General features: G+C 32.4%; 1 protein-coding gene across 1 annotated transcript in view; it reads left to right on the top strand.

The window, feature by feature from the left end:
- The window catches only part of LOC129232598 (dual specificity protein phosphatase CDC14C-like), a 176,340-nt gene that overhangs the window by 112,713 nt on the left and 38,114 nt on the right, over positions 1-25,513 (top strand). Inside the window, 5 exon segments of the mRNA XM_054866733.1 lie at positions 11,847-11,939; positions 15,783-15,862; positions 21,212-21,278; positions 21,485-21,547; positions 21,645-21,732. Coding sequence (XP_054722708.1) covers positions 11,847-11,939; positions 15,783-15,862; positions 21,212-21,278; positions 21,485-21,547; positions 21,645-21,732 — 391 coding nt within the window.

Here is a 25,513-nt window from a genome sequence, read left to right as displayed (position 1 = left end):
CTAATTTACAGTACTTAGAAGTACGTATTACACGTAAAAGTGTTGCCTTTTCATTGATTAATTAAAACCTCTTTTTCTTAATCTTTTTCTGCCATTCTCAACATACATACAACAGTAATTAATTAAAGTATCTCTCCCCCCCCCCTTGAAAAATCCAATCATCCGAATTTTTGACTATCTGAATAGGGTCCCACTGACAACAAACATGCTCCTAAGATTGCCACCTTAAGAAAAAAAAATAATATGAACCAATGTAGTAGGTAAGGTAGTTTTCGGTGTGCAACTGTATCATAACAGTTTTTAACATTACACATTGTTCTACTATCATTTTTAAGAAGTTTTTCCCGATCAAGTAAAGCACAGGATCGAAAAAGGTATACTGTAGTTTTTTCCCTTGGAATTGACTTGTAACTAAATTGTTTCTCTTAATTAAACATTGTATTACTTTTCTTGAAGAAAAAATAGTTGCCCCCCCCCCATTTTAAATGTGATTTCAACACATAGGCCACCTTTAGAGCACTATGCCCGTAAGGTGGCCTACAAGCTGGCCTGCAAATTAAATTTACCCCGCTATCTGTTAGGAATTAATAGAACAAAAAAATTAATTAAACATTTAATTTGATATGACGGCACATGGCATTAGGCGATTTGACGTGAAATGACCTTTTCAGAGGTTTTTTTTTTTTTTCCTTTTTACAAACGCGATGTTACTACATTTTTACATCAGTAGTTTTTCAACCTCCTATACCATTTTTTCAAAATAAAATATTGGTAGGTAATGAATTGTGGTACGATGGAACTAATAACTAAAAAAGAAAACATAACAAAGCTTTAATGCTTCCCCTGTACACTTGCCATTTTTGACATTTGAAGTTGGGTGCCTTCCCCATCCACATAATTGTATTAACCTATCTATTATTATTAAGATAATCATAGATTTGAAAAAAAATTTAAATGCTAAAATAACAACAGGAATAAAAAAGAAAGTAAAATGAATTGATGCCGGCAATTTAAAAAAAAATATATATTTCAACGTGTTTCGAACCGGTTATTATATTACAAGTTACAGAAGTTGCTTTGGATTATTAAAGGATTTTTGATGGTTTGTAGTTTGGGGGAAATTTTATACTTGGAGCAGCTTCCTGAAAGAAGAGAAGAAAGGAGACACCTACAAATGTGATTTTTTTTCCAGTTGAAATTTAAGGAAGTTAATGGAGTTAGTTTTTCTACAAAAATTTTTTGAGCAACTTAGGGTGTCGATAAGAAGGTTGCAGGATTTAATTGAGACTTCTAATATAATAATCTTATTAAAAATGGCCACTTGTGAAATGGTTGCGAAATGCGATCAAGTATAAAAGAAATTCCAACTGTTAAAATGCAAGGAAATCAGGGGTGTAGTGAAGGTACGTTCCGGTATTCCACCTGGTGACCCCTGTTGCTGAATATCGTGTGAAGTAACATTCATTTTTAATTCATCTGAAAATCCTCATTTCTTTCTGAAACAAACCAGTTTAATTTTCTCTGTTGCAGTCATATTGAAAATAAAATAAACAACTACACTGACACTGGCAATGACTTTCATTTAAATTACGATTCGTAGCGTACATAATGTACTAATTTACAGTACTTAGAAGTACGTATTACACGTAAAAGTGTTGCCTTTTCATTTGATTAATTAAAACCTCTTTTTCTTAATCTTTTTCTGCCATTCTCAACATACATACAACAGTAATTAATTAAAGTATCTCTCCCCCCCCCCCTTGAAAAATCCAATCATCCGAATTTTTGACTATCTGAATAGGGTCCCACTGACAACAAACATGCTCCTAAGATTGCCACCTTAAGAAAAAAAAATAATATGAACCAATGTAGTAGGTAAGGTAGTTTTCGGTGTGCAACTGTATCATAACAGTTTTTAACATTACACATTGTTCTACTATCATTTTTAAGAAGTTTTTCCCGATCAAGTAAAGCACAGGATCGAAAAAGGTATACTGTAGTTTTTTCCCTTGGAATTGACTTGTAACTAAATTGTTTCTCTTAATTAAACATTGTATTACTTTTCTTGAAGAAAAAATAGTTGCCCCCCCCCCATTTTAAATGTGATTTCAACACATAGGCCACCTTTAGAGCACTATGCCCGTAAGGTGGCCTACAAGCTGGCCTGCAAATTAAATTTACCCCGCTATCTGTTAGGAATTAATAGAACAAAAAAATTAATTAAACATTTAATTTGCAATTACAAATATTTCGGTCAATCTGATTTTTTTTACATAGCCTATAGCCTTCCTCAATAAATCGACTATTCAGCACAAAAAGAATTTTTCAATTCGAACCAGTAGATCCTGAGATTAGAGCGTTCAAACGAACAACCAAATCCTTCAGCTTTATGTTATAAGTATAGATTAGTAGACGGGAAACATTAAATTGATAAACAAAATTCAGCAGTGTCGGATATAAATTGTACTTTTTCAAGAGAATAGCTCATGTCCATAGCATTTTCAGTGATAACAGTATTTCACTCTTCCTTGTTTTCCCGCATAACGAACATTTATCCAGTTCATAAACTTAGCAACGAATTCCTTGAATAAAACAGCTTCTCAAAATTTCAATGTTCACGGAAAAGAAAATTAATTATGACGCTGATAAATATTATCATTCAAAGTTCATCATCTGTATTAATTTAGGTTTGCCCCACATCCCGCAGGTTCATTGTGTTGCCATTTCCATAGCGGAAATCATGAGAGAAAATTATCCCACCAAAAATACACAGAAATAACAATCATTATCGTTAGGAAGTGAAGAGGTAGTGCTGATGACCTCTCCTGGGGAAAGTTCTTTAAAGAAGAGATTTAGGCTCCGAACTTATGCATTCATTATTTTTTTGAGAAAAGGGGAATAAGTTTCCTTCTTTTCCAAAAAGCGGCTGCTGAAAACAGAAAGAGTTACTTTCCATAAATTATACACGCTTATTGAAATAAAGATTGCAAGTGCACCGGCCCAGAATGTATTGAAGCGCAAAATTAAATTCGCTAGAAAGCTTCTTTTCTTGTCTGTAGTTTTCATCAAAAGATTAAACAGTGGATTTTAAAAAATATCTTCTAAAAGTTTAATGCATGCATTTTCATTTTTCTGGAGTTTCAATTTAAAACAAAATTTGTAGTTTCGTGAACTTCTTGGTGGGCTAAATCTTGCGAGAGAAGAAAAAGATGAAACTTAACTTTTAAAAAATGTATTTGAAAGAATTATCCTCTATTTTCACTGTTGTTGATAACGGCGACTGAAATTAGTTCTACTGTTGTTTCCAAAACATTATTTTTGTTACAGAAAAATTTGATAGTTACGGATACTATTGCATTTATAATTGGAATATTAATGATAATAGTTATTGGTATATAAGTTCTTTTCCAATAAAGAGTGTCTGTGTGATGCCATTTTCGAATAATGTGATCTTCTTCTGAAATAACTTCTTGTTTGAAAGTTCTGTTGTCTTTATATTGCATGCATTTTTTGAAAAAAATCAACGCATGTTCTGTTAGTTCCAAAGTAAAAAGAATATTTTGTAGTGTAGAGGTTAAAAACAGATCGTTTTTCCCTGTTTTATTCCATTAATGCTAATAATGTATATTTGTGTGCCATACACGACAAAACATCGTTTTTAGAAGAAAAAATGGCATAATCTTCCTTTTTTTTTTCTTTTTTTTTTAATTTATTGTGTTACTTTGTTCTGGAATTAATCTGACTGATGTGTGTGAAATTTAATTCATAATTAATCCAAGTAAACATTGATCATTATTGATTGAGAAACTTTTTAAAAATTAAGCCATCATGGTTTAAATTTCTGGAGAACATAGTGAAATTCGCAACTCCATTAAACTATAGGGGGCGCTGCAGCCACTAATGGCGGATGAAAAAGGTAAAACAAACGCATGCCGTAACTTATAACTTGCTTTGACGCTTAGTGAATGACAGTTATTTTTTATCGTGTTTGTGCGAAACTTTCTTTTCTATATTTCTGAAATTATATTACGTCACAAACTGTTTGAAGTCTGTAATTTACCCCAAGGAAAACAAGTGGAATGGAATGTTTTACCTTTTTCTTAGTATTGTTCATCATCGCAAGGTAGCGTATTCGAGCTCTGGAGTTGCGAATATCGTTGATAATGGCTTCTGAATTTTCGAAATGCCGAAGTAGGGCGAGCGTAACATCGTGATGGAGCTTAAAAGTTAAACTTCCCCTTTCTGCGATTAGTTCAGAGAGATTTTGTTTCAGATTGAACATTAGCATCCAGGTATAATACTTCATTACTGTTACATTAGCCACTTCTAATACCTATCTGCGTCTATCTAAATTTTATTTAAATTGTTGAGAATGAAATTAGTATTAAGGTTGTAGAATCATAAATTTGATTGTAGTTGTAACTTTTTCAGGGGACATGGAGCTTGGATTATGGCTAACAGAGACAAGATAAAAATTGAGACTTTCATGGTTGCCGCCAATAATATAACTATCAATAATTGTTAAACCCAAATTTCCTATATTTTGGATAGTAACGGTTCTTTTTTAGAAACACAATTCTTAAAAATCATTCTCAAGTTTTTTACTTGTTAACAAACTGTGTTCGACAATACTGTTCTCCAAAAAGAAGAACGCAAAGTCAAAACTAAGGAATCGTGTCTTAAACAGGGCTTTGGAGTCGGAGTCGAAGAGTTGGAGTCGAACCAATTTTGGGGTAAAGGAGTCGGAGTTGAAGTCGTTCGAAAACATGCCGACTCCGACCCCACAACTCCGAGTTTCCTTTTTTTTTCTTTAATTGAGACTTAGCAAATGGCTCTCCCAGCAGTTTTTAAAAAACTGACAACCAATTAGTAATTTGATACATGTATAAAGGCCTACTGATAGAAAAATAACTGTCATTGTGGCAACTAGCTGACTTGATTGTTTATCGAACTTCATGTAACAGATACAAACGCCGCAGTCGCCTACTTTGCTTATTTTTTAACTTTATTTAACTGATAGCAACTGTCATCAAACAGTTTTGTTGCCAAACATTTTCTAAGTAATCACTTTCATATAAGAAAAATAATACATTTTTTACCTCGATCTCAGTTATAAACGACTAAAAGGAATGTATCGCTTGAGCAAGTCAGGAAACTTCTGACGGTCTTGGTAAATTCAAATAAGTATTGGCAGGAAAGCGCAAATCCAAAAGATCCGATAAAATATAAATGTTTTTTTTTCTTAATTTAAGGACTTTATCGAAGAAAGCTTGGTTATCACTAAAAATTACAGAATAAAACTAGTACATGATTTATTGGTTTCAACACTCAATAATTGTAGTTAATCCAAAAATCTTCATATTAAGGTTAATTCTAAAGCTGCCAATAAAATTAAAATAAAATTGAGCCAAGAAATGTAGGTATAGTAAAAGCTATTTGCGGTGTCATTTACCAGATGGGTGTCACCCGGGAAGGGGGCGGGGGAGCCCCCTCTTAAGAAAAGTTTTTTCACTTAGCAAAAGAATTTTTTTTTTCTCTCAAGGTACAGCTTTGAAAAATTGAAAACACGGGATTTGATCAACATCTATTTGTTAAACATTAAAAAGGAGCAAATTAATCCTTTAAAATTTTTTAAGAATGGGATTTTTAAGTAATCTCACTTTAGAAATCGCAACTATTGGATGATTTGATTTTCAAATTGAACTTTTAACGTTGTATGCATCCTAGGTTTACAATAAAATACAATACGAAAATTTCATAAAAGAAACTAGTGTTTCAATCTCTGTTTAGGGGTTTTCCCCCCTTCCCATCAGGGGCGGGGGATTTTAAAAAAATAAATAAATAAAAATTTAAAAGTCGGAGTTGGAGTCGGAGTCGAACGTTTCAAAATCCAAGAGTCGGAGTCGGAATCGACCATTTTTCTTTCGACTCCGCAGCCCTGGTCTTAAACACTCATCTCAAGAAATCTTTTCGAATTGCTTCATCACGCATAAAAATCAATGGTTGACAGAGACAGATGAGTACAAAAGAAAGCATACTTTTTTCTGAGCTAAAAAAGTTCAGTTTTATGTTTTGCAACAAGTTTCACTATTTTTTAAAATCATATTCCGCTATTTCAATTTCACTCTGTGTTGAATATCGATTTTCATCGTAATTTTAAAAGTAAACGAAACTTATTGAAAACTTTACATTGTCGCCCTCTAAATTGCAGCACAGTGAAATACCATTACAACGAATATTAATACAACGAAATATCCACTTCAGCAAAATGTATTTTCAGTCCCAAATTGCCATGACATTGATTGAATTCCATTACAACGAAGTTCCCGTCACAACGAATAAAATTTGAGGTCAATATAATTTGATCAATACGGCCTGCAAGCCCTTCCAAGCCCTTCCATAATGACAATTTGGCACTTAGTTAAAATAAGATTGAAGACCCCTGGTTTCTGAGCTACAATTCCGCAGACACACACATACACAGACACATCAAGCTTAGAACTCCATTGCTTTATGCGTCGGGAGGTAAAAAAAAAGGGAGTGAAAAATTTAGTATGATCAGTTTATTAGTTAATTTATTCACTTCCTTTATTAAAATTTGAAGCCGATGAGAAAATTTGAAGGTTTATTTAACTTTCACCACTGATTAATTCGTGTCCCACATTTGTGTTCTGAATTTAAATTAGTGCCACATTAAAAAAGAAAAAAATATGTATTATGTGGAACTAAATTAAAAGTCATAACTTTTCTTCCTCTTCTTTATCTTGCTCTTTTGAAAGAAAAGGAAAGATATATAACTAATTATGTTCAATGCAGATGCAAGTTCTTTAATTCTCTCTATTATGTACCGTTTGAATATCAAGAAGCGTTACTCTTTTGAGCGTTAATCTTTCACTTAACCTTTCGCGGTTTAGGTTTTCAGTACTTTATTATTCTAAAACAACCATTTTGTTTTCTTTTTATGTTTTATCGAGAATGGGAGAAATATTTTCACGTAAAACATCGGTGAGAGATATTACATTTCTTATCTGTGTTTCCTCTTTGTTTTCTTATCAGCCGATTGAGTATATTTTTCTCTAAAATTACAAGTTGCCGGTGTCTGAACTTTTGACAAGCTACTAGAGGTAAAAAAATATGGATAACCTTTTTTGTTCTTATCAAAGCCTAACATTTATATATGCAGTGAGAAGGTGATGCAGTTTTGTAAAACGTTTTTAGATAATTTGGAAACAAACGATAAAAAACGGAAAACTTAAATTTAATAAAATAAATAATAATAACAATAATAATAATAATAACAATACAGAAATAATAATAATAATAATAACAATAATAAATTCACAAAAATAAATAAATATGCAAGGGAGCACGCACTTAACCATTGCTTATTTTGAAAGTTTAACAAGTCCTTGCTAATTTTAAAATCTTAATGGCGTTAAAAAAATGTCGTTTTTTTTTTTTTTAACACATAAATTTTTCATATTTTTTGAGCAATCACGAATTTCTAGTTATCCTCACTTCACCAAAGTTGATGTTGCTGTGATTTCTGAGATTATCGAGACAACAGTTGTTGAGCAATCACGATTGCTAATTGTTTTCATTTGACTGTTGGATGATGTCTTTTGATCCCCCCCCCCCCCCGCCTTCCTCTGCAGCACCACCGTCGACAGCACCTCCCGATGCTGCTCCTCCAGCGAGCACCGTCTCTAGGTTGCGTCCATGTCCTACACACACTCGTACATACATGCACACACGCAGACCACACACATGAACGCCTACACACACGCACGTACATGCACACACACGAACGCCTACACACACACACACACATACACACACACACACACACACACACACGCACGTACAGACAAACAAACGTGGGCTACATACTATACACACCCCTACCTAAATCACATACACGCTCGTGATTGCAAAAAACATTTGAATGTAAAATGCTAAAAATTCAAATTTAATTTATTTAGAAAACGAAATTTTTGTTGTTACGGCTACAAATCGTCTGTTTGTTTTTATTCATTCATTTTTTAGGGCTTGACTCAAGCAGATTTTACATATATTTAAAAAAAGTTTTTTTAATGTAAAATTACGCTTTTTCAGCAAAACATTACCTTTTTAGATGAACTTAAGCAGCAAAACTTTACCTGAATACAAAATTTAGAGATTACTTATCATGATTTATCATTTGAGATTGATAAGAAATAAAAATATAAACATTATAAGTTGTAAATAATCTTTATAATAAGTGTACTGGTGGATATCGGCCATAAAATCTTTATAACCGCATCCTAATCACCACATCCTTTTTCATGGAAATGCCTCGTTTTACCTATTCTAGAAAATCATCAGTCATAATCTATGACGGTTTTCAAATTGCTTGGCCACTTCCATTCCATTCCATTTGTTGAAACAAGAAACCCATCGAGTAGGATCCTATCGCGGTTTTTGATTGTGAAAAACATCATTGAATTCAAGACGTCAAAATTCACTTCATTTTCTCTTTTTAAATCACTGATGTATTTACACTTGTTATCAATAACCTTTTGTCATCTAGTGTGCAAACGTTCAATACCGAATCGCTAAAAGCAACTGATTTTGAATCAATTGGTTTGGATCAACACGGTCTAGAACCCATGGTTTTTACACATATTGCCAGTCTAGTACAATAGTTTATATGCAATACAACCTCTTTTTTCCGGACTAACCGGCACAAAGGAAATCCGGCTAATTTGGGTAGTAAGGTAATAAGCAAAGTAAATCCTTAAATAAGCGTACTTACCTTTCTTTACGAAAAGATATCATATTTTGCAGCAAAGCTATATACAATTGTTCAAAAGACATTAAAAAATTTTTAATATATAAAATACTTAAAAAATTTTAATGTCTTTTATATATTACAACTAAATTCTGCTATAAAATATGGTAAGTTAATTAATTTAATATTAAAAAAACCATATTCTTGCAAATTCACACAAAACAATAAAATTGTTTACCTGGTATAACGTTATCCAAATTTGCTGATCCAGAGTTTTCTTGTGTTTACGCTTTCATCATTTAAAAATCAACTCACTTTTTAGAAGGAAATAAGGAAAACTAACATTATTTTGAGAAGCTCGAGAATACTATGAAGGGATGAAACAATTTCTGTAGCTGAAAGCAATCTTAGACACATCGAATGCGTTAATAAATACTCATAACAAACTGCCTATGTTTATTAACAGACACACGTGGAGCGCATTGTTTTACCTTTTTCTTTAATTCTGTAAATCACCGCAAGGAAGTATTCGAGAGCTGGAGTTGTGAATTGTATGGAAAAGATCGGAAATATCTCAATGATTTAAAATTTTTAACTGTTGCTATCTTATGATTGTTAACAAATAAAATATTTGTAATTAATTCAAGCAAGCCTTTTAGAATTACTTTCAATTTTCGCTCTTTGCTTTGCTTTTGCGATAATTCAGACATTGGATGGTCGTCAAGTTTCATGATGGCCACAACATACTAGTTAATTGTATGGAAATGATCAGAAATATCTCAATGATTTAAAATTTTTAACTGTTGCCATCTTATGTTTTATAACAAATAAAATATTTTTAATTAATTCAATGATTTAAAATTTTTAACTGTTGCCATCTTATGTTTTTTAACAAAAAAAAATATTTGTAATTAATTCAAGCAGGGCTTTTAAAATTGCTTTCAATTTTCGCTCTTTGCTTTGCTTTTGCGATAGTTCAGACATTGGATGGTCGTCAAGTTTTTGCATGTGTAATTTTGTTTTTGTTGGGAATATTGCTTCCTCATCAAGCATGGGGAGGAATTAGAATTACAAGAAAGATATAGAAGAAAGTTTCGTGATGGCCACCACATCCTAGTTTAATATCAAGACCGTTGTTGTTGTTTTTACTTCCTCGTTAATACGCACAATGAAACCGAAACCAAAAGGAAGTAAATCAAATATTTTCTTAAAATGCATTTCCTCATAAATAGAAGCCATTCGAAAAAAAAAAAAGGAGTGAAACAGGCGATCTTTGAAACACGTTCTGAATGACTGCATCGTAATGTAACTATACACCTTAATCGTTGATTATTGAAGAATAAGAGCCGATTTACTTACGCCGCGCCGGATTGCCCGCCATTCTCGCGTTTTCTGAGGTTATTGTTAAATATGTAATTTTATGTAAAAATAGAAACCTTTGTTATTATTTTTTTTTTGCTCTTCTACGCTTCCTGGATATTTTCTCCATATCAGAAGACCATATACAGACGTTGATATTATATGAACTTGAAGAGATGTCATTAAACGATCAAATGTAGGACAATATGAGGTGCTTTACAATTTTCTCATAGGTTTCTTTCATAAAACACTTCACTTTTGTCTTTTTGAGAAAATTTAGAAATATTTTAGTCTAATATTGACGATGTTTAGGATTTATTCGTTTGTATAGTTGGTAACGGATTTTATATCATGCAGACTTTTAAGCAATCACTTTATGAAAATAGAATATATTTGATATAACTGAATATGTTTGACGTTGGTGTCTGAAAAACATCATTCATGGCATCATTTTTTTCTAGACATTGATCCGTGTCAAAATTCTAGGTGATGCTGTTTTGAATTTTAGAAGATATATGTTTAAATTGTATCAATCAGATTTCTATTCTTTAATACTAATCAAATCATTAACTACGATTTAATTATTAATCACTAACCATGCACTAATTGAAATAATTTAAAATATTAGGTGGTTTACATATAAATCCTTTAAAGTTTTAGTCAATTTAAAGTTTATTACTAAGTTATAGTTGAATATCAAGCTAAGAAAACTCAAAAACCATCCATTTAAAAGTCATGCTTTATTTTTTCTATATTTCCATACTTCTTTAAGCTATTTATCAAAACAGAAAAGTTTTTGAAAAGCAAAAAACGACAAATATTTAACTATTCTTTGCGATAGGAGTTTAAGTTTTATTTTCATCGTTCCGAAAAAAATAATGTACTGCGAGGAACTGAGAAACAGATTCAATTTCCCTGATGTTTCTTATATCAACCTTGCCACACAAATCAGAATATATTATTGAAATTTTTATGGGGATTGTTTTGAGGGGTATTTCTCTCTCTCTCTCTCTCTCTCTCTCTGTTTTGAATATTTAGGGTGGCGCGCTCTTTGCTCTTGGGAGGGAGGATGGGCACTCCTGCTTAAGCGCCCTCTTTCGTGTTTCCTTAACAATTACTTTCGAACGAAGTTATTCAAAAAAAAAAAAAAAAATATTATTTAAACATAGTATTCCCTAAAGCTTCAAAGGGCGATGCTCATTGTGTTTTTCTTTAGACTCACATTTTTCTAAACAAATTCTAACATGTAAATTGATTAACGAAATCTATAGTGAGTAATATGATAAAAATGTTATAAAATATTACTATCAAAATTAGTTTTCATCATTCAATAAAAAATAAGTTCCTTCTCCTGTAACGTCCTTCAATATCTATGAATTATTTAATATCCAAGATACGAAAGTGAAAAAAAAAAGAAAGGCATTCATTTTATACGTTCATTCAGATTAGAAATATGTTGAAATCTCAGAGGTACAGTTAAATATTGTACTCACACCCTTCCCGATATAGATCGTTCTACCGCGATAATGATTTCTAAAAATAGATGGCGCCATCTGCCGTCATAAATTATACGTAAATATAATAGTTGGCATGATATCTGATGTATTAGAGAAAATATTCTTTTGACGTTTTATGGCATATTAAAAACTAATATTGTTGCCTTCTGATTTAATCACTGCCCTAAAATGTTTACGATTTTTTTCCCTTTTTGTTTCAGTCCAGAACACTAGCGAAGAAAAGAATTGTACATTATACATCTACAAATGGAGAAAAACGAACGAATGCAGCATTTCTAATTGGTTCATACATGGTAAGAAATGTTTTTTTTATTTTCCATACTTTGAAAGACCCTAAATTGAGTTCTGAACATGCACTTCGTGAATTACGGATCACTTTTGAGGTCCATCGACCTCCGCGCGCGGCTGTTCCTACTGGGCAGTGTCATCCATGTCCCTCCTCGTGGGCAGTGGGTACGTTTTTATTTATACCCGACCCTTTCGACTTAACACAATCTTCGGAAGACAGCACACAACATCTAACCTTCAGCTACTGGCATTAATTTAAATTTTGACGTCTTGAATTCGAATTATGTTTTTGGCAATTATGAACCCTACTAGGAAAATTTCTTGCATCAACCTTGACAGATCTTGATATTATACTGAAGGTGACAATATTAACGTGTTTTATACTGCATAAAGGTTGCATAAAGATTAAAAAGCAATATTGCAATAAAAACACGTATGCAACATTTCATTCATCTTAAAATACCAATATTGATATTACCTTACAATATCAGCATTGCATACATGTTGACGACGTCAAGATGGTATTGATTTCATGCTGTCGCCGTCAAGATGGTATTAATTTCATGCTTTCGCGTCAAGGGCTAAGTTCGGAAACACCTCACTGGTCGCACCGCGCGGTTGCGGTAATGACATTACTGGAATTTTTCTGGTTTCCCTGTAGAACAGCTGTGCTTCCGAACGCTAGTGGTTACAACGTGGTAGTTCTAGTTCAGCAGCAGACGACGCTTCCACGGACGCTCCAACCACAGAGAGTAAAATTTTATACACGATCGCTACTAGCAAAATTTCTTGCATCAACCTTGACAGATCTTGATATTACACTGACGGCGTCAATATTGACGTGTTTCATACTGCATAAAGCTTGCATAAAGATTAAAAAGCAATATTACAATAACAACAATGCCAAGGTGAAATCAACGAAGTAAGAGTATATAATCAACGAACCAAAAACTTTTACTGCGACTGCGACTCGGTTAACCAGCATTCACCCCTTCTGTAATGAATCAAATTCACGGATACGATTACCAATGAAGGAACAAGAGCATTCTAAAGACAATTTAAATTGGTTAGAGCAAAACACATATCTAATTGACATCGTTTTTGATCGAAATATTCCGTTCTTGGGCAACAAAAACCCAGCATAAGAAAAAAAAAATTATTTCAGAAGAGATGAAGTTAATGGGGGTCTTTTCCTAAATGTCACAATAATTTAATTTCAGTAAAACCAACAGCTGTGGAGCAACAGCACGTGTTTTCATCAAGCACATCATTTTATGAGCAAAAATTATTTCCCATTCCATACAAGTGTTGTGAAGACGCATTGGAGATTTTTAGGGCACACTTTTGCGTACTAAATGATAATTGCTAATTGGGAATTGAATTTGTAGTGCGAAACAAATGATGTACGGGATTCGAGAAAACTACTAATTCAAGTAACAAAAGCAGTCATTCCTAAAAAGCACAGCTTTTTCTATTAGACATAAAATTTTAATTAATCAAGGTAATCCCGCGGGATTCCGGGATCCCGCGGTATTGGCTCCTTATAATCCCAAAATCCCGCAGAACAGAATTTAGTGCGGGATTGGAAACCCTACAGCCCCCCACTCCCTGAAAAAAAAATCGAATTGACGGACCTGAACATCACGCGAAATATTAAGTTTTCCATGAAGATTTTCCAACATCCTAAAACAGTTACTTTCAAAACTTTACTGCAAAAAGCTGCCATCACAATTTCATCATGCCCATCCATAAATTACAGAGCAAGGTCTTTTTAATTATATTACAACAGCGATCAATAACAACACTTCTATTTTCACCGTGGAAGTTGTAATGAGTGTTGTTCCAATCCTAAACCACCATTGGCCATGAAAAAGTTCTCTGGGGAGGTGACGTTACTCAGAAATCAAGAACGGCCTTCTTAATTACCTAACCTTGCACCCACACTCTTTGAATAATGCATTAAGGGTCATTCGTTAGACCAGGTATTGTCTTTTAACTTTCGCTGACTGCTTTTTTATTCTTAGAGGAATAATTTAACAAACAGAACACGAGTTACTGTTTTGAAGAAAATACTTATTGTCTCATTTTTTACTGCTCAAATGAAATATATTATTGTTCCAGACCTTTGAAGATAGTTTAATGATGTGACAAATAACGTTTGGTAGCATGGTTGAAGTGTTCGTTGGAAAGCATTTCAACAAAAATCCAAGGTTGTGAAAATTTAAGAAACATTTTTAAGAACCTTGGTCAAATGGTAAAAATTTGGATAAGCATCAAATCGGAGTGTGAACGACTTCGCTAACTTTTAATAGAAAAGTGGTGGAAGGTCGCTTTCTTTTCTTTTTTTTTAAACATATGTTTCGAAATTTAATCTGTTAGTCAGGCAAAGAATTTCTCCAGGAAAAACGCTTGTGGAAGTGCTTGAATCAGTAATCAGTGTTATCCCACTAAAATCCCAGTCTGTGGGTTTTTATTTATTTAATTTTATTTTATAATTACTTTTTTAGTACGATTTTTTAAATGCTTTGTTTACTGAAACTTTATTGAATTTAGTTTTAAGTTTACTTAAGACAAACTTTAAAAAAAAAATTAAAAAAAAAAAAAAAACAGGATGAATAAATAAGCAATTAAATCGTCAATTATTTTTTGCTTTTTGTAAAATAATGCAGGCAAAACTAACTGTCAAAAATTTTATTTAAAGAAATAGAGGTCTTGAAATAATTGGAGACTTCATTAACAGTCAAAAAAACAAGCTAGTCTTTTTCCTTATGCTTTTACTTTGCCGTCAGTCCATTCGTTTGAAGCACAACAACCGAGTTGGAGGTTATTATCTATTCCAGACTGCTGAGTCCTAACAAGGACGAAACTGCAGTCTCTGAATGGCATAACCAGGCTGTCGGTAAATTGCATGTTGTTCTGTCTTAGCTCCGGCTTAAGGGCAATAATTGACCCCTTAACAGGTAACACTTCTTGCATATTGTCGCCTCAGAGCAACATTAGGATATCTTACTGTTATTCCGGGGATTAGATGTCTTACGTTTGCTCTGAGGTGACGATATGTCATTCCCTCTCTCCGATACTAAAAGCTAAGGAATTGGAAATAATGCAGGAAAATTGGATAGTCATAAGTTGCTTCCTTGTCGAAGATTATTTTTATGTGGTCTACCTCCTGCAATCAAATTGTATCGAATTTGTCATTTCCTGATCAGTCATTCCTACAGATATGCATAAAGTGAGGGAATGATTCTTGAGAAGAGTTATCTATTCTCTAAAGGTTTTCTTCTATTATAAAAGCATTTCTATTTTTCTAGTTCAAAAAACTATTTTTATTTACTTCTTTATATATTTATTCTGATTTTCATAACTCTACAATGAATAAATCACTGAATATTTTTATTGACTATACACTAACATTCAAACAATTTTATCCATTTAAATATTGTGAACACTTTGCAGAAATTATTTTTTATCAAGTCATTTCATAATTATCTATATAAAATATGCCGACAGTTTTTACCAACTTTATTTATTTGTTTTTTTTTTTAAGTTTAATAATTAATTAAATTAATTAATTAATTTATTTATTTATTTAACTTTTTCAAACCAAAATGATCATTATCATGAGAACGACCCATATATATCCTTTTTCTTTATTATTTATTATTATTAAAGCTTTTTTCAGTCTTGTTTTAAATTAAGTTTAGGAGCATTGTACAATTTTCATCGCAGTGTGTCGCACTTGTTAATAGGTGTTTTTTTTTTAACTTCTGATTGTGTTGTAGAACATTTACTATTTAAGTAAATTTGCTACTTACTGAATTGCTTCATTTTTTTTATATATTTTAAAGATTATACAACATGGGAAATCTCCAGAAGAAGCTTACAGACCACTCATCTTTGGTGGAAGTCCTCCATTTCTTTCATTCAGGTATGTTTTTTGTTTTAATTTTCGGCATACATTTTCTGGTGAGTTTCACATATTGCTTTACAGTAAAAATGGAAAAAAAGATTTTATCCATTTTATGATTTCGAACAAAAAAAAGCTTATTTTAAATTCTTCGCGTGCTAAAAAAAGTTCAAATTTCACTTACTTTATCTAGAAAATGTCGAGAAGAAAACTTTTACGAGACGGCGCATAGCGTTCCGTAAGTCCTATTTAAATATCATCAATCAAATTTAAATCGATTTTGATGATTCTTTTTTTTTGTTCAAAAAGCGACTTGATTGAGATCAAGATTATAAGTCTCATCTTTATAGGACTTTAATTACCAGAGAATTAATCAAAAACCACAAAAATTAGCACAGTTCCACAATTTTGGCTCTAAAAACTTACTCGCACATTTACAATATTAACACCAAAAGAAAGAGCGGATTTTTCTGCACCTGATGGAATTTTTTTCGAACTTCGTTTCAAATTCTACAAAGTTTCGGGTATAAGAAAAGTGGTCCCTACTCACAATTTTAAATCTTGGGGCTAAATCGTTAAAAATAGCGAAGCTGAACAACTTAACATACGTCAGAAAACTGCTAACTAGGTAACGGATCCAAAAGGGTGATCCCCCTTTAAGTGACCAAAAATAGTGTAAAGTCGCATTTTGGAGATTGAAATTTTGGAAAATTTACCCGAGCCCAAAAGTCATTTTATGCTCAAAAATGAGTTATAATCACCCTACCTGAAATGATCCCCTCAAAACCCAGAAGCTAGATCCGCCTGCTGAGAAGAAATTCACATGGCCTCCGGACTAGAATCTCGAAAGATTCACATAAAAAAAATAATAAAAATAAAAAAAGAAGATAATAGCACCATCGGTGCATCCAGGGCATCGGTGGGGATAGAACCCATGACTTCTTTTTACTGCTCTCAGGCATGCAAAATTTCAAATATTTTGAAAAATTGGTGAAAAAATTCAGAAAAACGTGAGATTAGTGGAATAAACTAAAGATAGTCAACTGAAACGAGCTTGGTAAAATGCATTGAAAATTTTGAATAAATACCTTTGTACTTCAAAAGTCAAAACAAGAAATAACAATGTATGATGGATCCTATTCAGGGTTTCGCAGCGGTTCCTTTGACTTCTCGTCTGCGGATAATTTAAATTAGTATTCAGCGTTAGTAGTGCTCGTTTAGATAGAAACTCGTTTTATTTAATAATCACTGGACTTTATATACATTACGAACATGCGTAACTGCTTAAAAAGACTTATGACTGCATGAGAAAAGCTGAGAAAATGTATAAGGTTCAAGGTTCAATCCATATCAATTCAAGAAGGGGCGTAACATGATGGTCTTGGATTTTTTTGAATTTAACATATGTTAAAATTCATAAAAATATTAAGAAATACCTTTTTTTTGCCCAAAAAATTCCCGGGCCGAGATGCAGGATGCAGGCCGCCAATGATGGCGGTCCTGTCATGATTTCTCACTTGGGATTTTCGTCAAAATATTTAAAGTTCATTATCTCAGGAACGGTAAAACATATTTTGTTGCGGTTTGTTTTATTTAAAAGGATATGTTTTCTTGTTTAAAAATATGTGCAACATTTATAAATATGTGCTTTAGTTTTTTTTTCACTTTTTTTTTGAAAAAAAAATTAAATTTTTTTATTTTTTATTTTTCTGGAAAATATCAATTTTAAAAATTTTCATTTTTTTACAGTTTGTTAGTAGCATTGAGTATTACGTTCCCTGAAAAGGAGAGCTTCCACTTTTTCGTTTAACAGATTTTAGAGGCATTTGAAAAAATGAGGGTTTTTAAGGAGCTCTTTACGTACTGGTAGTCATGAAAATTCAAAAAACATTTTCGTAACAAGAGCCTAGAGAACACTTTTAATTAAGTTGCATAGCGAAATTTTCATTTTGAGTCTACACTTTACCCAGGAGTTTTATTTTTATGAAAACAAAAACGCGGTCTCCAGCTGATTCGCTGCATTTCCCCCGCAACCTTTCAGCGTAGCACCGAAAGAATCGTTAAGATAAATCTAATAAAGCAAATCGCAATGCTATATTGTTCTCACTAAATTTAATATCCTGAATAAAATGGCAACTCAAAATGAAAGTTTCGCTATATGACTGAATTAAAATTGTTTTCTGGCCACTTGCTGCAACAAAAAAAAAAAAAAAAATGAATTTTCAGGTCTACCTTTACGTAACAGTTCATTAAAAACTCTCATTTTTTTTTTTCAAATGCCTCTAAAGTCTGTTAAACGAAAAAGTGGAAGCTCTCTTTTTCAGGGGACCTAGTGCTCAGTGGTACTAATAAAATGTAAAAAAATAAAACTTTTTAAAATTGACATTTTTGAGAAAAATTCAAAAATTTTTTTTAACCTTTTTTTCCCAAAAGACTGTGGAAAAAAAAACTAAAATACATATTTCAAAATGTTGCACATGTTTTTAAACAAGAAAAAATATCCTTTTAATTAAAACAAACCGCAACAAAATATGTTCTACCGTTCCTGAGATAATGTACTTCAAAATTTTGACGAAAATTCAAAGTGAGAAATCATGTTAGGATCGCCATCTTTGACGGCCTGTATCTCGGCACAGGAATTTTTTTGGGGAAAGAAAATAAAAAAATAAAAATAAAAAAATAAATAAATAAATAAACGTATTTCTTAATTTTTTATGAGTTTTAACATATGTTAAACTCAAAAAAATCCGAGACCATCAAGTTACGCCCCTTGTTGAATTGACATGGATTCTAACATAAATAAGAAAAAGAGAATGTGATTTTACCCCATATTTCTGATGAGGGGCCAAGAGGCTTAAAATTAGGAAAATACGATTATACAGGGATGATTTCGTACCGAAAAAACAGTTCATCATTTTTTTACAGCATTCCTAATAAAAACTTTCAAACGACCTCTTTTCTAAGTAGAAAGAAGAGTTTATAAGCCGTAAAAATGCATATGTTAATAGACGCCGGATAATCGGATTTTCGTCTTCTGCAGTACTGACAATGCCGTTTATTAATAATACCAGCAGTGTTCCACACCACGCTAGAAAGCTAGAGTGGTGTTGGTCCATTGCACAAAATTGCAGATTTCTGCAGAACGGGTTTCGAGGTCACAAGGAACACCCTTTTGTTTTTCTATGCAAAATAAGTAAGCTTATGGCATTCCATAAGTTCACTTGTTTTGCATTGAAAAAAAAAGTTCCTCATCCTCGTGCAATTATGTGTTGTTACTTCTTCTTTTTACGTTTGATTATGTTTGCTATTTTCATTATAATTTAGATTTCAGATTTCAGCATGTCCGATATCGTTATTTGGTACTCCACTTCAGCTGCAAGGATTATAACTTTTATTAACTGTAACGTCAACCGTAGATATGTAAACAAACAAAAGTAATGTAAACAAGCCCGCCGCCTGCACTCGAAATTTGCGGTTTAAAATTTTTATGCTTTCTTCAGAAAATTTCCCGTGGTGAACAAGTTTTTATTTTTAAGACGCTTTTATTAGCTTCACCTGTATGTATTTTGTAACGGAATCTTGCAGCTTAAATTTCGCCCACTTCCTGCTATCGGATTCTTTTGAAATTTGGCACGCGACTTCAGACCCGATGACAATGCAATAATCTTTAATCAAATTAATTTATTAACTCTTTTAATTGTTAGTTTCCTCCAATTTTAATCAATATTTTGGCATAAATCCAACAATGTGAAAAAGGAAAAATTTAAAAAAATACATTAAAAAATGCTCGCAAAAATTATTTAAAAATATCTACAAAAACCTTTAATTTTTCTACATTAGACAAAATTTGTTCCAATGTTCCAAGGTAATTAGAACATGAAATATAATTGTTTTTAACTAATTTCATGGCAAAATTTAGGTGACCTTCAATTGGAAATTCTTTGTTGATCAGACCATTGTTGAACAAATCTTTTATTCAAATGCACCTCAAATTTTCAAAGTAATATAAATATGATTTCCGCAAACATACATTGATGACTCACAGTAGCTTCCCATCACGGGTGCCCTTGTCTTAACTTTAAGATATTACCTCGCACTCGTTTTATAAATACTTTCGTCAATTAAGTCCCAATCTGATTCAAATTTTCATATACCGCACAAAAAACAAAAACAAAACAAAACAAAAAAACTCATAAAAAGAGGGTTGAGTGTTATAGATCAACTTTTCAAAATAGAATTCAAAATGTTTTGCTCGTCCACATTGCCAGTCATATTCTATACATAAAACTTTGTCAAACTTAATGAAAGTAGAAAATATTGCAGTACTAAGACTTTTACGAAAAGAAGTAATTGCAATTTTGCTTGATAATTCTCCAACATATGACTAAAAAACAAAAAAATAAAATAATAGTTTAAAAAACTAGAAAAACACGCTTTTGTAGCAAAATTAGCTAAAAAGTGAAAAATAATCTTTGGATGATAGTAGTAGTAGTTGACCAATCACTTAATTTTAATGTAATACAAGAAAGCGTGGGGGCTTCTTAACAGTTGTCTTGAATTTCCTCCATTTGTTGTCCAAGCAAAAATGTAAATAGACAGCACCCCACGCTTTTTTGTATTACATTTAAATTAAGTGATTGGTCAACTACTATCATCCAAAGATTATTTTTCACTTTTCAGTTCATTTTTTCCTTTCGTATTTGAAACTCTTTTTGGTGTTGTCTGTTGTTTAAGTGTGATATTGTGCTTTGGCCTTCAAAATTTATCGAATCATTGATTTTGCTTTCATGATTTTAAAATTCCTGTTTTATAATTGTGCTTCTCGTGATATGTTGCTACTGATATAGTAAAGTCATAATGTTAATAAAGGTTTAATGGTTACCTTGTTGAAATTTCGAACAGTTTTGTTCAATATGAAGATGATGCACTATTTAAGGGTTTTCAATGGATAGTATTAATTTTCTGTAAAATTATTATCCATAATAATAAATTTGGGGATATTTCCCTAATTTGGAATCTGGCGATCTTTTTTCATTGGCGTCAGTTTTTGGCTCCAGCACCTGCGCGAGAGGTTTTTTCTTTGCAAATCTTAACAAAGAGATCGGAAACATCTATTCACATAGGGTTACTTTAAATTAGCGGGGTTACCAAAATAAAATTATTTATGCCAAAAAAAAGACCGTGCCAGCTTCCCAATTATCGAAATATTCCCATAAATTTTACTGTCCTTATTTTCCATATTTTTTGATTCAATAAAGAAAAAGTTTGTACATCCATCTGAATTTTTAGATACCCTGCCTGTTAATATTTTTTTGATTATACATTTAATCAAATGAAAGAAAATTGATTTCCCTTTCTTTTATTCTGCAGAGATGCTTCTGTTGGGCCTTCAACATATCACCTAGGACTTTTAGATTGTTTTCGAGCTATAAAAAAGGTATTAAAAGTTATTTTAAATTTTTACCTCTTTTTAAAGTTTTTTTTTTCTTTGCAGCTAATTAATTCCTCCAAATAAAATTAAGAATTTTGAAAGTAAAAAGATGAAATAACTATTAGTACCACAAGATAAAATAATGAAAATATTTTATGGAAATAATGTATTATGTAATAAAGCATTCACTCTCTGAACAACTTTCTTTTCAGGCCTTAATTAATGGTTTTTTCAGTTTTGAAAATTTTGATGTTGCAGATTACGAGCATTATGAGGTATTAAACTTTAATTGAAATTTACTGTTATGTTGCAGTGTGAATTTAGTTCTGTATTGCCTTATTACTTTCTTTATTTTCATAATTGTTCTTTTAGAGAGTAGAATCTGGTGATTTAAACTGGATAGTGCCAAATAAATTCATTGCTTTTTGTGGACCTCATCCGAAGAGTAAAATAGAAAATGGTGATCCAAATGTTTTTTTCTTCTTGATTTTCCTAACCTGTTTGTGGATGCTTATGACAGTAGTTTGACAATTCAAAAAAATATCCTTTCTAAGTAAAATAAGCTAATTTGTTTCTAAAGAAAATAAGTGTTCTACCTCCTTTTTAGGAACGTTTTAACTACTTTAACCAATTATACAATGATTTTATTAAAATGATTGCTGCCTTTTAAATGAATGATCTATTTTTGTTTTAAAATTAAAAATTTACAAATTTGAATGTTTCATGTTGGAGAGAAAAAAATAAATTACATTTCTTTCATCATTTTTAAAAACAATAACTAAATAATATTTACATTATATTATAAAAAAATATTACACTATATTACACTGCTTGACAATTGCTAAGGAACAATTACAATTTTTGGAATAGTTAAGAATAGATAATGATTAAAGAAACAGAACGAAATATACAGTTAGTAGGGAGGATGTGTCTTTATTATACATACAAAATAATACAGATATTACTGCATCAATGAAGTAAAAACTTAAAGATAAAAAAATAAACCTACTTAAAAGATTTTCATACAACAACAAAAAAATGATCTAGGTCAGAATGATGGAGACATGAGTACCTTAATATACAAATACAAATACAAATACTAATGTGACGACCAGCAACAGGCTCTTGCCCCAGCTAAGCTGGTCCTAGTCAATTAATTAGTCCCCAATGAAGATCAATGGCCCTCTTAAAGCTATCCACTCTCTTGCTCATTACCGCCTCTTCTGGTAAGCTATTCCAAGTGCCCACGACCCTGCTAAAGTAGTAGTTTTTCCTGATTTCCAAGTTAGCCTGAGATTTAAATAGCTTAAAACAATGACCCCTTGTCCTGCTTTCCCCGCAAAAATTTAACCCATTTACATCTTTCATTTTGATAAATTTAAATAACTGAATCATGTCCCCTCTGACTCTCCTTTGCTCCAGGCTATACATGTTAAGCCTATTAAGTCTGGTATCATAATCTAACTCTGAGAGTCCCCTTACTAATTTAGTTACCCTTCTTTGAACCCTTTCCAATACAAAAATATCTTTCTTCAGATAAGGCGACCAAAACTGAATAGCATACTCCAAATGAGGTCTTACTAAACTCCTATATAAAGGCAGAAGAACTTTCTTAGTATTGTATGATTACCAGGGACACTAAAGCAGAATATACATCTGTTTTCCGTACTCCCCACTAATTGTTGAGGAGTGCTTGGGGGATGTTTTCCTACTCCTCTCTCAATGTGGATTTGAGTTCTTGTACTGTTTTGGGAGGGACGGTTCTTCGTGCAACATGTCTGCTAAGAGCCTCCCAGGCAAGTTCAATTGGATTAAAGTCGGGAAAGTAAGCAGGCCGCTGCATACGTAGAATGTTTTCACTTTGCAGTGTGTCTGATGCTTCAATGCTCCAGTGAGATCGTGTATCGTCGTCCGTAAAGAGAAAATCTAGACGTACAGCCCCCCTAAAAAGACGAACATGGTCCAGCATAACATCTCTGCAATACATTTGCGACATATCGCTTTGTTATTCAGAAATGTGAAGCGGCCGTACCGATCACGTTCGCAAACAAATTTTTGTGCATAACGTGTTCCATGCTCTCTCCACAAGTTGGTGATCAGAATCACTTGTCACACTGAAACGAGATCCGTCAAAGAACATCACTCTAGACCAATTTTTACGATCCAACCAACATGTTCTTTTCACCAGCGTAATCTATCTCGACAATGGCGTGGTTGTACTTGTATGCAACGTACGGGCTTCCATGCATACAAACCAACATTATTTACTTGCCGACATTATTTACTTGCCGATGGTTCTTGCAGAAACATGCATACCGGTAATGGTTGTTAGATTTGCAGCAATCTGTCGAGGAGTGAAATTTCTGTTCCTTTTTGCCATGAGGGCTACATAGCGATCCTCTGAAGGTGTGGTGCTTCTACCACGACCCCCGGCATGCTTTTGCAAAACATTTCCACCTTCAGCGCCCTTCTTTAATCGTGTGATGGCACTTTTTGATGCACCCATTGCAGCAGCCACAGTGGTGACACTTTGACCTGCTTCCAGTTGTCCAACGGCTCGTCCATGATCGTAGATACGCAAATGATGTCTTGCTTACATTTTACTCTTAAGTATTTCAAGAACCAAACAGAATTTCAGATAAAAACCTTTTTTAACATCCAGCACTGTTTTTGTTAAAAACCAAACAGCGTGAATTTTCGTACGAATCTTGAGCATGTATGCACTGTCCTTTATACAGGTAACGAGTCTTGGTCTACCACGCCATCTGAATTTGAATTTATTTCCATTGGCCAAGTGGTTGAGGTACAAATCTGCATAAATCACTTGTTCCTTAGCAATTGTCAAGCAGTGTATAAAAAAAAAATAATCAGCTGTATGATTGGCTGTAGTTTATGTCAGAAACAGACTATTCCACTAATTTTGTTGAATTTTATACCAACTTTTTCAAATTTGTTTATGTATAGTAAAATAATATATCTTTTACCTTTTTTTTTTGTTTTTTAACTTGTTAAAAAAACAAATAAAAGTCTTTTATTTTATCGCTACATTATATAATCATTATATCGTTACATTATATATTAATGTATTATGTATCCTAAATTACAGTAAACTCCCAATAATCGGCGGTCGGATTATCCGCAGGTCCTTTAACGTTTTTTTTTTAAACTTGTGATTGGGTTGTTGTTTGCTTTTATATTTTACATATATTTCTTATATTCAATGTTAGTAGATGCAATGAAGCAATGTTTTTAGTTATAATTTGAAGGAATGTGTGAGTGTCATTAATATTTTTTATCTATTGCGTACTATCGTTTTTTTACCGGATTATTCTCGATTTCGCTTATCCGTGGTTACTGTGCCACCCTATTCTGCGGATAATCGGGAGTTTACTGTATGTATGTAATGTTAACATGTTGTGTATCTTTACATTATATAATCTATACATTGTTACATTATATATTAATGTAGTCTCTATCGTAAATTTCGTACATAATGGGGAAGTTGCAACCTATTAAATGTTCATATTTTGGCTATTGCATATTGTTAATTGACCCTCAAAACTAAAAAATTCACCATCGCCGAATTTTAAAACACCGTGGTTGATTTTTAATGAATTTTTAAAAATCCACGCGCAAAAGTGCGCTCTTCTGAAACGTCACGAGCCTACGTCACAGGGCGCGAATGGGCAGCCTTCCGCCGAAGATCCCTTGTTTTCGCTAGGGACATTTTGAGCGCGCTGATATTTTTATTTTTTAGAAATTCAATAATCCTTTTGAACACACTATGGAGGCCGGATTCGTTAAAGCACAATCTAAATAATCTTCCTCAAATAATATCAATGGTGATATTCGAATATTTCCGAGAGGATGAGAGGTTTAATGTTCCAGAAACGCGAGGAGATAAGCCTTTTACGTTTCATCTTCGAAGTCGAATGCACGTTCTTCGATTTCTCCCATGACATGGGAACCGGTTCGCTAGCGTTTCTCTCCTATCGGACGTCACTTCCTATGCCATCTGACGTCACAGGCGCTTGAACTTTAAAAATTAATTTAAAAAAAACTACTTATCGTATCGCAAAAATTTTTTCACCTATGATGTTCATACATGTTACTTTATCATATAAAAATAAAATTGAAAAATCGAAAACTTCCCTATTTTAACATGTTATGTATCGTTACATTATATATTAATGTTACATTATATATTTTTATTATTTATCATGAATTCAGTAATTAATAAA

The sequence above is a fragment of the Uloborus diversus genome, chromosome 1 (genome assembly GCF_026930045.1).
Source record: "Uloborus diversus isolate 005 chromosome 1, Udiv.v.3.1, whole genome shotgun sequence".
Lineage (NCBI taxonomy): Eukaryota > Metazoa > Arthropoda > Arachnida > Araneae > Uloboridae > Uloborus > Uloborus diversus.
This window is presented reverse-complemented; position numbering and strand designations above follow the sequence as displayed.